We start from the raw sequence: 12,902 nt of genomic DNA on the forward strand, positions 1-12,902 counted from the left end.
AAAAGTAAATCATGAGTTCATAGATACTTAATGTGGGAGAGGGAGCTAATTAACAGAGAAGGAATGATAGAGTTAGGAACATCACCATCTTGCAGCTGTCAATATAATCATATCTTCCCCCGGCATGTATGACAGTCATCAGGTGCAAGGGGAAGGAGGTGCTTTGACAACAGGAAGATGTGTCACACAGTACATTAACTAAGTGACCAAAGTGCTGAACTTCACCAAAAGGTTCAGACTGGCACCACGTGCTTCCCTACGTGTTGGAATGGAAAGTACATCCACATGGAGCTCTCACCAAACGTTTTTAACCTGAATCTAATTATGAGGAAATAATTACATGATCCAGACAGTTCTATAGGCTGTAAGAAAACTGGTCTGGACTCCTTTAGAATATTAACTTTACCAAGGTGAAAAATATAGGGGATTTGTTCTAGATTAAAGGAGACTAATGCGACACGTTTCCTGATTGGATCCTGGAATTGGGTAGGGGTTGGTAAAGACATTATTGAAATGATTGGGGAAATTTGAATATGAAATGTAGATTAGATTTTATTCTATCAATGTTAAATCTCTTGGTTGTGATGTTATTGTGGTTACATAAAAGAAGGTCCTTGTTTTTAAGAATGACGTGCTGAAGTTTTGGGGGTTGAAATGTCATAAGATCAACTATTTCCTTTCAAGTAGTTCTGAAAAAAAGTGTGTGTGTACCTATAGGGATAAAATGTGAGCATGCAAGTAAAGCAGAATGTTAATAATTGGTCAGTGTAGGTGAAGGGCATTTGGGTGCTCATAGTACTATTCCTTCACTTGTCTATAAATTAAAACTGTTTCAAAATATGTATTTTTACAAATCAGGCAGTGTCACAAAAAAAGTCCCTATTTCAAGATCCTCAGGAAAAATGGCAGTCTGTTCTACTTGGATTCCTTAGATCCTACTTGGCAATAGTTGATCGAATGCATAGCAGCTGCCCCCTTTAGGCAGGTTGAAGGCCTTTTCAGTTTTCCACAGTCCTTACCCTGACCTCTTGCCTGGCATATCCACCATCTTTTACTCATTGGCATTACCTGCTTGGTGACCATATGCATTTGTTGATTTCCTGGGTGAGTTGGGTTGTACCATAAATGGTAAAGACATTTCTGTATGCTGGAACTCTGGTGGGTGATTCAGAGCCCGAACACGTGGAGTCTGCTCTGGATTTGATTCCAGTATCAGCTGATGAGCTTCACTGGGTTCTTTGGCCATAAACTGAATGTCTGTCCTTGTCCCCAAGTGTATATGATTTTGTCCTGTGAGACATCAGTTTTAAAAATGTGGATGTAAAAACTGTTCAAAACTTGCTACATTGTGGTATAAATATTGATGTTCTCTTTTGGATTGAATGTGTTACAAAATTGTGCTCTCCGGATTCTGCCTGTCAGTTGAACAGTCTTGCAAAAGTATTGAATAAGCTACTTGAAAAGTTTTCAGTGTGACATGCCAAATCTTAATGAAAAATCATTTTGTGGAAATGTTGATAGATGCTAGTGCAGAAAGTAGTGTAGAAGCTTTAATTACCCTTGTAAGTCGTTCTATCCTATGTTTAAGTGATGGCCTTCCTGTTACACACCCAGGGAGGGTACCAGCTCTTGCTGGGTAATCATGGAGTTGAGCCTTCCCCCAAAATAAAAGAGCTATATCTGGCACAAGTTAGGGCTCAGTTAGCCAGTGACACGGTTCAAACATGCAGAGGGAAGGAAAGGAAGGAACCGGTGCTGGAGTCAGGCTTGCCAGGCAAGCATAGCTACCTAATACTTTATCCATTTCTGTGGGGTTTTCATCCCTATATAATTTGCTGTCTTTAAAAATGCTAGCTGCTTCTGTCCAGTTCCATGCAAATATATGGTTTTTGCCTTGTGAAGTAAACATGAGAATTTTTCTTAGGGAATTTGACAGAAATGGGCATAGTATCTCCTAGTGTTTTTGGTGGAATCCAATTTAGTTGGTATCACAAGAGGTGGTTGGGAGATAAACTCAGTTGATCTGAGATTCAACAAGGGTAATGCATCTGGTGCTTTCACCTTTCATTAAAGCCCCAGACCTAACACTTTTCTGTTGTTCCCTCTTACCTGAAGTGTTACACAGCTTTTGCCCAAAGGGATCCACTTTGCCTGCAGGTGGATTAATAAGAATGTTCCTAGTAGGGCTTTGCTCAGATCTTAGGCTGGAACAGAAAATCAGTCTTTCTTCTGAATTCCAGAAATAGCAACAAAAGCTCAGAGGACATCAGCACCCCCTTGTCCCATTTACATTCTCTGGCCTTCCCTCCTGTCTAGCCGGGCACTCCAGCTGCAAAAGGAATTCATCTCTCTTCAACTCCTTTCTCTAAGGTTCCAGAATCTGCCTGGAACCCAAGTTGCTCTTAAAAATATTTTCCGAGACTGGACTGCAACTGCCCACAACCTGTGTTCACCTACCTGCTACTTTCTTTTTACTGTTGAGAGTCAGTACTCCATTTTCTGTCTTTCAGGATTTCAAATAGAGTAACCACTTAACCAGCTAAATGGCTAGAAAGATGTTTGTCTCTGCATTTTTAGCATCAGGATGATTGGTATCTGAAGATACATCCAGCATATTTGTCTTTGCCGATTAACTGCATTGCCTTTATATTCTGCAAATTTATTTCTTGTGATTTTACACTTCTTTAATATTTGTATTTGACACCATTAACTATGGATCATAATCACTAAGCGACCATTCTTAGGTAATTTACTTTTGTGTGCGTTTATTGATTCTTCTTTTTTCCCCCAGCATAAGTAATATTTAAAAAATGAAGAGAGCTGATTGATTTTTCTGATTGGAAAAGCAATTCAATAAGCATTTCTAAGCTGACTGTCCTTCACCTTCATTTCTTCTCATCAGCGTTAGTAAAGCACTGACTGCATGCCCAGCTTGTCCTTATTGTTGAGTCTTACTTTTCTTTTCCATCCCAAAGTACTGTTTATTTCTGTTTATTTAATTCTTATATTGGGCATTTGCTATTGATTTTAAGCCTCATATCCTAAAAATGGGCGTGACCAGAAGTTGCATATTTTCCACGCCCCTAGTTTATTATTTATAATTTGTTAAAGAGAGCAAGTAGCTAAGTTGGCTCCTTGGCAGGTCTGAGAGAGCATATTATGCTATTGCCGGGCATATCTGAAAATGAGCCCTGAGGATGAGAACTAGGCAGAAGGTTTACAGAGAAATAATGCTGATGTCATTTCATTGGAATGAAGGGGCTGCTCTTACAACCGTAAATACATTCTATAGCTAGCAGCTAAGTGTCTAGCTGTATTTCTTCTCTAAGAAGGAAAAAAATGTGAAACAAGCCAAAGAACTAAATTGTGTTTATAAAAGGGGATATTTTAATTAGTTTAGGCCTTACAGTTATGCAAACAGTCTGAACTTACAGTTCTTTTTGGAGCAAACATGAAAACCATTATTTGTGGAAAGTTTAAATTTCACATGACACATGTTCCCTCTATGTGTGTGGGTTATTTTTTTTTCTTGGCCCTTTTTTTTAAAAAAAAAATTCTTTTTTGCTTTCCTAGTGTATTTTTATTTTAACCTTCCCTTTGCTAAAAATGCTTTTTTCTTGGGTGGAGATGTGCTTTTAGGAAGGAAGAAAGAAAGGTATAAGTCGCTGGGCAGAATCTCCCCTTCGCCTTTTTTGGTGTTTCCAAGTAAAGTAGTTTTCACCTCACTGGGGGCATGTTTAAACTAGAGGCTCCCATCTCAACTCCTTTTCATGAAATTACCTCCCGGCAGTGTATCTGTATCTGCAAAACAGAATGCCCCTCCTCTGGAACGCTGTCCCAGAGCGCCCCGTAATCATTTTTCCAACATCAGTCTCCACTGCAGGGTAGTGAGAAAGTGGTGAGGTAGAAGGTGGGTTGTCTTGTCCATCCACTTCAGCTGTGGTCACGAACGAAATTGAAGCAGGTAGAAAAATGATTTTAATCTATTTGCTTACCTCGTGGCAGCTTCAACATGGTGAGAAAGAAACGCAAAGTTGGCTTATAAGACTTGCCTCTGGGCTACTTTCCTTGCTGCGTCCCAGCAGGAAGAAGGTGGCCTTGATAATGAAGAAAGGGCACCTTGCCCCGCAGCCTTGCATTTCTGCTCTTTGGGGCAGTCTCTTGTTTGGTCGGCACCCCCAAATTCTTGGGGGGCGGGGAGGACAAAGACAAGCGAGACATCGTTTTCTTTTTAAACTTGATATAAAAGATACCCTAACGGCCGATCACCAGAATTGTTCTCTTTTGATCTGTTAATTTTGGTAAGATTAGTTAGCTCTTCTTTTTTTCTCCTTTCTCACAATCTGGTGTGTGTGTGTGTGTGTGAGAGAGAGAGAGAGAGAGGAGACTGAGGAAAAGGAAGGACACAAGGGAGCAGGCTCGGTCCAGCTCTGAAATGTGCTCTGTGCCGCTGGTCTCCGAGGCTGCTTTCGGGCAGGGGTACCCACTCAGGCCCCTCTGAGGCACAGGTACATCTTGCTTAGAGAGGGATAGGCCAAGGTCTGAGTTAGCTCAGTTATTTAGGTCCTGGAATTGTGAATTTTGGCATTTTCATACCAGACCGTTCACTTTCATACAGGAGTTCATTTTCTATGTGGTAAGGAACCGTCGCTTTAGTTCAGTTAAACAAGTTTTATTTTCACTCTTGTTTGTGCAGATTGTGTGCCTGGCAGTTAATTTACTTTTTTCTCTTAGTCTGTGGCAGCACAAACGGAAAAGCGTTAAATAAATTGGTGTGAATACATTTCCCCCTTCTTTTTCCGCGTTTCCAATTCGGAACCTTGAAAGAAAGAAGGAATCCAGTCTGGCTTTGGAGCCGCGTTTCTCCTGCTCTCCTAGGGCGGTGATTGTCCCGTCACCACCTTCCCACCTCACGCCCTGAGTTTTTTTATTTTTGATCTTCTCAGAATCCTTTGTTTATTTGGCTCCATTCATGGCCTACTTTTTCTTCTTCCTTTTCTCACATGCCTTGTCCCTGGATCCAAAGGCCTTTGCTCTATTCATCTGACAACTTTTTCACAGTTTAAGGAAAAAAAAACCAACCACACAGACCCTCTCGTGGCACTTACCGGGTGTCTGCTGCCGCCTCCTCTTTCTCTCCTTTTCCCCTCGGTGCCGACGCCCCGCTGCTCTCAGCCCTCTGCCCCCCTCTCTCCACACCTTCCCCGCATGACCCCAGCTCGCTTTTAATTTGTTGTGACGCCGCCAGAGGTTCTCCTTGCTGTGGGACATGTACTGGGCTTGTGGTCCTGGGGGAACCACGTCTGGTCTCGGGGCCTCAGTTTCTCGTTTGTTCCCCCACTTCATTCCTCAGGCAACAAAGACACCTGCGGGTATTGTGCTCAGACCTGGAGATGAAACTGTTGTGCAAAAGAGACCTCAGGCCTGCCTACTGCGGCAGCATGGAGTGGAGGCAGGCCGCCTTGCCAGGCAGGTGGTAGAGATCAGCGCGGTGACGGTGCCTGACCAGCACACATCTGGGCGCTCAAGAAAATAGCAGCTTCCATTATTATAATCACACGGACAAAGGAAGTCCTGACCTCTGTTTGGAAGTTGTTTTTATCTCGGTCAGAGCCTTTCACTTGTATGTCTGGCTTTTACCTGAAACTCATTTTTTCCCCTCAGTTTTAAGCAGATCTCCCCCCACCTTCTCTCCTCCTAGTTCAGCCTCTTCCCCCTTTTTTTTCTTTTTCTTTCAAAAGCAGAACCAGTTCTTCTGTTATCTATCTGTGTGTGTGTGTTTGAAAGCTGGCTGGGGGGAGGGGAGTCTTCGGAAAAAAACTTCTTTAAACCTTTCTTTCGTGGCCTGTATCTTGTAATAGTCCCGAGGATTCTCCTTTGCAGGTCATTCTCCCTTTCCCTCCTGGTTGAATAGGTGATCATCCCTGTTCTAGGCTAAACCTTTGTTACCTCAAGGGTAGGGTCTGGCTTTTAAGACACTTTAGACGTCGCTCACAGCAGAAGGAAATAAAGACTTCCTTCAGCTAGCTGTTTGACTGTATCTAATGTCTGAAACCATGGGCTCCTTGAAACTTTAGAATAACCAGTGATTCAGAAAGTTTTGTCGTTGACAGCTGAACCAGTTCATTTATTGCAACTACGCTTATGTATTTTTTTGTTTTTTTGTTTTTTTGTTGTTTTTTTGTTTTTTTGTCTTTTTGTTTTTTTTTTTTACTGACAATTAACTTCTGAAGTTCACAGTACTTACAGTTGACGTAGTGGGTGCTTCCAAAAACTGTGAGGGTATGTTTTGACTCTAAACTAATGGTTTAATCTATTATCTGTATCTTCAAATTAACATGAATACATGCTTCTAAATGAATCTGTGACATTTAGTCTTTTGAATGGGGATTTTCTTTTGGTTGTAATTTTTAAAAGTATATTGCCACCAGCTCATTTCTTTTTCTTGCCAAAATAAAGGTAAACGTGTTCTCCTAAGCAGGATGCAATGGGGAAAAATGAAGAACTGGTCCTTTTAAAATTTAGGGTGGTGTCAACTAGAAGTGCTTGTTATTTTTTATATAGAGTTGGTTTATTTACTGAGTCAGCAAGTGTCCGTGGAGCTCTGAGCCTGTAGGAACCGCGCGAGGTGCCCCGGGCTGAGTGGGAGCACGTCCTACACAGGGCCCGCCTGCCCCGTGGCCTGGTCTTGTGTCTGCCTCACGCTAAGCGGGAGGCTACATTTTTAAGTGGCTATAAACACAAGGAAGAATGTGTGACACAGGCCTCTGGCCCACAGAGTTAAAAACGTTTACCATCTGGTTATTGACAGAACAAATTTGCTCCAGACCTATAGTGTCTCTACCTTCTTGAAGCTTATACTTGAGTAAGAAAGACAAGTAATAAACAAGGGAACAGACAGAATAATTTGCAGATTTTGATAACTGGTCTGAAGGAGGTATGTAGGGTACGAGAATGATTGGAGGGAGACTGGGGTAAGAGGGGTGGGGTTGAGGTGGGGTTCCTTGAAAGGGTGACTTTGAGATTAGACCTGAAAAACCAGTGAAGGAGGGGCTGGGCTTACTCGCCTGCTCTCACCTGTGGTTCCACTCACCCATTGCCTCCAAATGCCTGTTGGCCCACAGCGCTCAGCTGGATGTTGGTTCCTAGGAAGCTTCTAGAAATGGTTTCTCTTAGATTGCCTTTACCATAGCACCTGTCACTTTGTAATTGCCTGTTTGCTTTCATCCCCCCCAACCTTGAAATATTTTGAGGGCAAGGACGTGCCTTGATAGTCATATATCTCTACGTACAGCTCATAATCTAGGTTGAACAGTTAAATAAATCTGCAAAGTCAAAATTAGGTTCTATCAAGCAGGTTGTGAAACTCAAAAGGTTCTTTTAGCAAAAGAAATAGATTCTTAAGTTTAAATTCTGTCATTTGTCCTTTTTGTGCACATCCTTCCTCCCTACTCCAAGCACTTCTCCCCTTTCACTTTGGAAACAGTTCTTGCCCCACCCTAAAAGTTACCCATTTCCCTATCTTACTAAAAGACACCATCATCCTTTTGTTGATCTATTCAGAAAGTAGAAATTAGCCTTGATTCTTCTCATTCCTTCACCCTTACCTATCATATCGAATCCTTCAGCACCCATACCTCCAAAACCAGCCCTGCTCTAAGCATCTTTACTACCACCCCCAGCCCTGACCAGCTCCATCCTTCACGTGGACCAGTGCAGCAACGTACTGACTCATCTTTCTGCCGCCCCTCTTAGCTTCTGCATGTCCATTACTCACGCAGATGCCAAACAGATCTTTTCAAACTCAAGATAACGTCAGTTCCTCTGCTTAAATACTCCGGTAGCTGGCCATCGAACTTACAATAAATAAATAAAATTGAATTAAAAAAATCTGAACTCACAGCCCTGCATGAACTGGCCCCTGTCTCAACCTCATCTCTTCATTGCCCTCAGCTTCTCACTGCACTGTCTCCCCCTTCCCCTCCTTAGGGCCTTCTGTTCCCTGCTGCCTGTTGAATTATTAGGTGAATTCAGTGTTAATCTAGCCAACAGTGTAAAGATGTAAACCAGTAATAGCGGCAACTTAGCAAAAAACCACAGTGAAATCCCTACCCCAAAGACATCCCCGTTCCTGATTTTCATTATCATGTTTATGGCATCAAAAGCCCATGGTAACAGGCAATTGACTTAATGATAGCCCTAGTTAAAGGCCTTGGGAAAGGAACTTGACAGCCTTACTGTCTTCTAATGGTATTAACTTTTTTTCTTTTTTTCCCTCTTTTTGCCATGCAGAGTATGAGTTGGAAGTAAAGAGGGTGCAAGACATTCTTTCGGGAATAGAGAAACCACAGGTATGTCTTCTGGATTTCTCAGCATAAATGGCGCTTTTTTAAGTATTTCAAACATGTTTTTCTTTCACCACATAGTAGGTAAGAAAGAGGCCCCTTCCCATTGCAGATTATTCATAAACTATGAAGTAGTGTTGTTATTAATGGCACATGAAAATATAAAACAGTAGTCTTCTGTTCAGTCATCATCCACCAAAATGTCGTCTTTATTTGGATATTCTGAATGCAATTAGGTATTCTTCCCAACTTCCAAAGATACACCTCTACCCACCACCCCCAGGTCTACAGAACAGTTTTCTTTTGGCAGTTTCCCTTTACCTGTGTGAATGTAGTAATTATAATTTTTGAAATCTCAGTCATTCAAAGTATTTTTCCAGGTAAATTTCAAAAAGAGATTCAAATATTAGCCGAGAAAAATAAATCCGAAGCATAATGGCAAGGGGTATAATGGCCAGGAAAAAATTTGGTGGGAGTAGTGATATTGTGAGGTTTTAAGTTTGATTTTGCCAGGTGCTTTGAAATTCAAGTGAAAAATTGAAAATGTTGATTCAGCCTTTCATCTGAGTTTAGAGAGCCAAAGTTCCTTGGAGTGTTTTCTAGCTGAATTGGAAAACCTTGATTCTTCATGTGTTTCAAATACTGAGGCTTTTTAACCGGAGGGTCCAAGCATGCCTCAGGGTACATAGCTGAGTTTGACTAAACCTAGAAGCATGAGGTGTGCTGGACTGTGGGCACAACAGGGCTCTTGTAGGGCTGTGGGGTGTTGATGCTGGGTGGGGGAGTCTGCACTTAAGCCAGTTACGAGCAAGTTGCCATTGAGAGTTTACGAGCAGAGAAGTTATATAATCAGGGCTGCCCTTTCACGATGATCAGTGAGCTGGCAGGTGCATTGAAGTGAGAGAAGAGGATGGGCCCAGGAAGGCACATGTTAGAAATCTCTTGTGCCGGTGGGAGGCTGTGGGAGTCATACTGAGCATGTGGCATCAGGTGTGGCAAGGAGAGGATGGATTCTAGAGCCATTCTAGAGAGAGATCAATAAGGCATTACAATCTGTTAGATATCAGGTGTCATGAACAGCTGGGCTTCCAGGTGTGGATACCTCCTTTCAGGAGATGCTTCCTCCGAGCTGGCTTCCCTGATTGCTGTCCCCGCCCATCAAGCGGGATACTCCACATGGTACCTGGTACCATAGGACTACCCCAGCATCAGTGTTCTCTCCGTGTATGTCATACATCGTACTCTGTTCACTTGTTTCTGTGTCTTCCCCGGTAATCTGTGAGTTCCTCCAGAATAGGTTCACGTCTGTGTCCTTCTTATATCTTCAATGCCATTCTCGAACAGGCTTACATTTAGAGTGCAGTAGAAAGAAGGAAAATCCGTGAGGAACACAGAGAAATCATAATCAGGGTGAGAAGGCGGGGCGACAGGCTAGCTGACTGTCCCAGGTGTAGTCTCCCAGCTTCAGAGTCTTGTCCGCCATGCACACACACAGTGTTCTGCTTGAGTTTTTCCTGGTCATGTCTTCACTGCAGAAGTGACGGCGTCTGTTCCTGAGGGTCATGTAGCTCCAGCAAGATAAAAGCAACATTGACACTCAGTGGCCATTTCCTTGATTCCTTTACTAAGCCCTTAACTCTGTATAGGTTTCAGAGTAGACAGGCTGTCGTGTAAATAGTAGTGATGTTAGGTGTAATGTTGTAAGATTGTCAGCCAGGTGGTCAGAAAGTCCACAGCAGGCCTCGTGGGGCTGACATCAAGGTGTTGGCCGGGCCATGTTCCTTCCTGGGGGCTCTGTGGACGATTGTGTTTACCCACTTTTCCCGCTTCTAGAAGCTGCCCTGCATTGCTGGGCCCGAGACCCCTTACACCCTCCTGTCTCCTCCGACTCTCACCCCTGTCTCCCTCTCGCACTCACAGAGACGCGTGTTATTTACGTCCAGATAACCCAGGATGGGCTCTGCCTCACAAGATCCTTAACTTAATCACATCCGCAGAGTCTCTCTTACTTGTAGGGAAGTATATCTGGGGGTTAGGATGTGGACATCTTGGCGAGGGGGGTTAGTCTGCCCACCGCACCCACCCCTGGTCCCCACATAGACCTTCTCCGCTGGGTGACAGTCCACTCTTCCTTCCCAGCCCAGTTGTTTGTTGACACCATTGTTCTCCCTTCCTTCTCCTCCCTTCCTCTGCTCCCCTCTCTGTCTGAAGTTCTTAATCATGATTGTGTCGTATTGATCTGTGTGCTCCTAATATCTAGCACTGTCCTTGGCACGTTGTGAACCCTTCACAAATATTTGCTGCACAAACGTGTGGCAGACTAGCGGCTGCAGCCGGGTTCTGCCAGGTGGGCCAGATGCCTGAAGGCCGGCCAGCATCAGACGCGGCTCAGCCCGCGGGGTGGAATGTGGGCGGCTGGAGCCAGGGCGCAGGCAGCTGCGTGGAGGGGAGGGCCCTGGGGGCTGGGGCCCAGTGTGGCCATCAACTGTCTCTGTGACCCAGAGCCTCGGCTTCCTTACCTTCGGAAGGTCGGATAATAAATACCACATGGGACTGTCTGGGAAGTAAATGATGTACTGTTTATAGAGTCCTTGGAATGGACTGGTCCTCTGCAGCTTATAGCGTATCGTCAGGCAAAAGTGAGACCCCCCTGCTACACTCTGCCCAGCCTCCTTCCAGGAAAAACAGCGGAGCTGTAGAAAGTTTGGTGTACAATTGTATAAAGGATTGGTGTTGTTTTTTTGTTTTTGTTTTTTTTCTTTCAGCTGTATCTGGTAACACCTCCAAATAAAATGCAAGTATTCTTCTTCGAGGCTTTGCAGGTGATTTGTTTTAGGTATAGAAATAGTATTGAGGGCTTGTGGATTCCAATCATCTTTCTAGAATTTTGGGCACCCTGAATTAAGTAAGTCTTACCCTTTAGAAACCCAGGTACTTTAAAGATCCAGATACTTAGTCGTTAGATGAAACAGGGCACAGATATACTAGGTATTTGTCCCAAGACTGTAACAGTCAGATGCCTTGGGGACTGTACTCATAGCCACCACTGTACTAGAAAAGCAGGCTTGATAGTATTCTGAGCAGTTTAGAATTCAGTCTCTACTGGGACCAACCAGCTCCAACCTAACCTGGTTTTAATCTGCTCTGACGGTGATGCTGTTGGGCTGTTTATTTTCAGGATGTAAATAAATGTAACCTGGAATTGCGGTTCTGCATTGTTTCCATCCGCTAATGTTTAGCTTGTAGGAACAATTGATTTGTCAGTTCCAGAAGTGAGTAAACTGACCTAAGAAAACAACTGTTCCTACAAGAAGCAATTCCTGAAAGATAAACAGCAGTATATCTGGAAACACACTGGAGGTTCTGCGCACTTAAGGAATTATAGAAACAAATGGCTCTGAAATTCCTAGATTTGAGTATCCTTTTTCTTTGAATAATGATCTCTCTGACCTTTCCCTTTTAAATTTTCCTTTGTGTTATTATTTGTCACGATGGTACTTTAGAAGTGAAGCCAATATTGCTATGGTAATATTTCCTTGACATAACTCCCTAAATTGGATCAGCAGGCCTCCCACATAGTTAAATCCAGAGACCAGACCAAATTTAGAAGCTGCGAACTTACATAGAAATATTTTTGAACACAGGAGTAACAGTTTAGTAACTTTATGAGAGTAAATGGTATTTTTGACCCAAATAATGAATATCATTTGCATTTAAGATAGTCTGAAAATTAAGACAGTAAAATTGCATGGAATAGGATTAAAATGCTGGGATGAACAGGAGAGAAAGGGATAAGGTGACAGAGAATAAGGATTACATATCAAATAGCTACAAGATAATGTGGTTTTATCATTTCCAAATACATATATACACATAGATATGCTTTAAACTGGCCACTGTTCTCAAGTTCAAATCTATATTTAATAAATACATAGACAAGAATGATTTCTAATCAGTAATCATTTAGAAGTAGACGATGGTTTTATGAGTCCTTCAAGATACTTCAAAGCAGTTTGAGTCATTTTGTTGCAGACTTACACTAATAACCTTCACAACAGACTCTTATATCACCAGTGCTGAAACAAAGGTCACATTGGGTCTTGTCCAATAATTGTGTAGCTAGAAATCATCACTCTTATCACCATTACAAAGGAGATTGACTTCTATTTATGGTAGAATAATTAAACATCAGAAAGTCACTTAGTTTTATGGCTTTTAAACTCCTTTTTTTGGATCACAGCCATGACAATCATTGTGATGATCAGATTAGCCGTGCCCCAGTTCAGTTCAGTGGTCACTACTGGTGAGAAAGTTTCACCAGAGAAAGCGGGGGGAGGTAGGAAAGGAGAGGAGAGAGAGAGAGGATGACTAACACACAAGGTAAAGCTCGTGTGGGAGTGCTGTGGCTCTGATGTAGGCTTGAACCCAGCCTAGTTCCTGGAGTTCTGACTCTCATTGAGGTTATCACTTCCCTGGGTGCTTGGAGTAAAGGCATCTACTGCTGAGGATCCCCGTTTCCAGGACACTCTATTGAAAGGCACCGTGTAATTTCCTGGC

General features: G+C 42.9%; 1 protein-coding gene across 4 annotated transcripts in view; it reads left to right on the top strand.

Moving 5' to 3' along the window:
• The window catches only part of FNDC3B (fibronectin type III domain containing 3B), a 311,856-nt gene that overhangs the window by 209,570 nt on the left and 89,384 nt on the right, over nt 1-12,902 (top strand). For all 4 annotated transcript variants that reach the window (XM_072960949.1, XM_072960966.1, XM_072960956.1 and 1 more), the window contains exon 7: nt 8,293-8,351. In XM_072960949.1, the coding sequence (XP_072817050.1) occupies nt 8,293-8,351 (59 nt within the window). The remainder of the gene's footprint in view (nt 1-8,292; nt 8,352-12,902) is intronic.

This window comes from Vicugna pacos, chromosome 1, assembly GCF_048564905.1.
Source record: "Vicugna pacos chromosome 1, VicPac4, whole genome shotgun sequence".
Taxonomy (NCBI): domain Eukaryota; kingdom Metazoa; phylum Chordata; class Mammalia; order Artiodactyla; family Camelidae; genus Vicugna; species Vicugna pacos.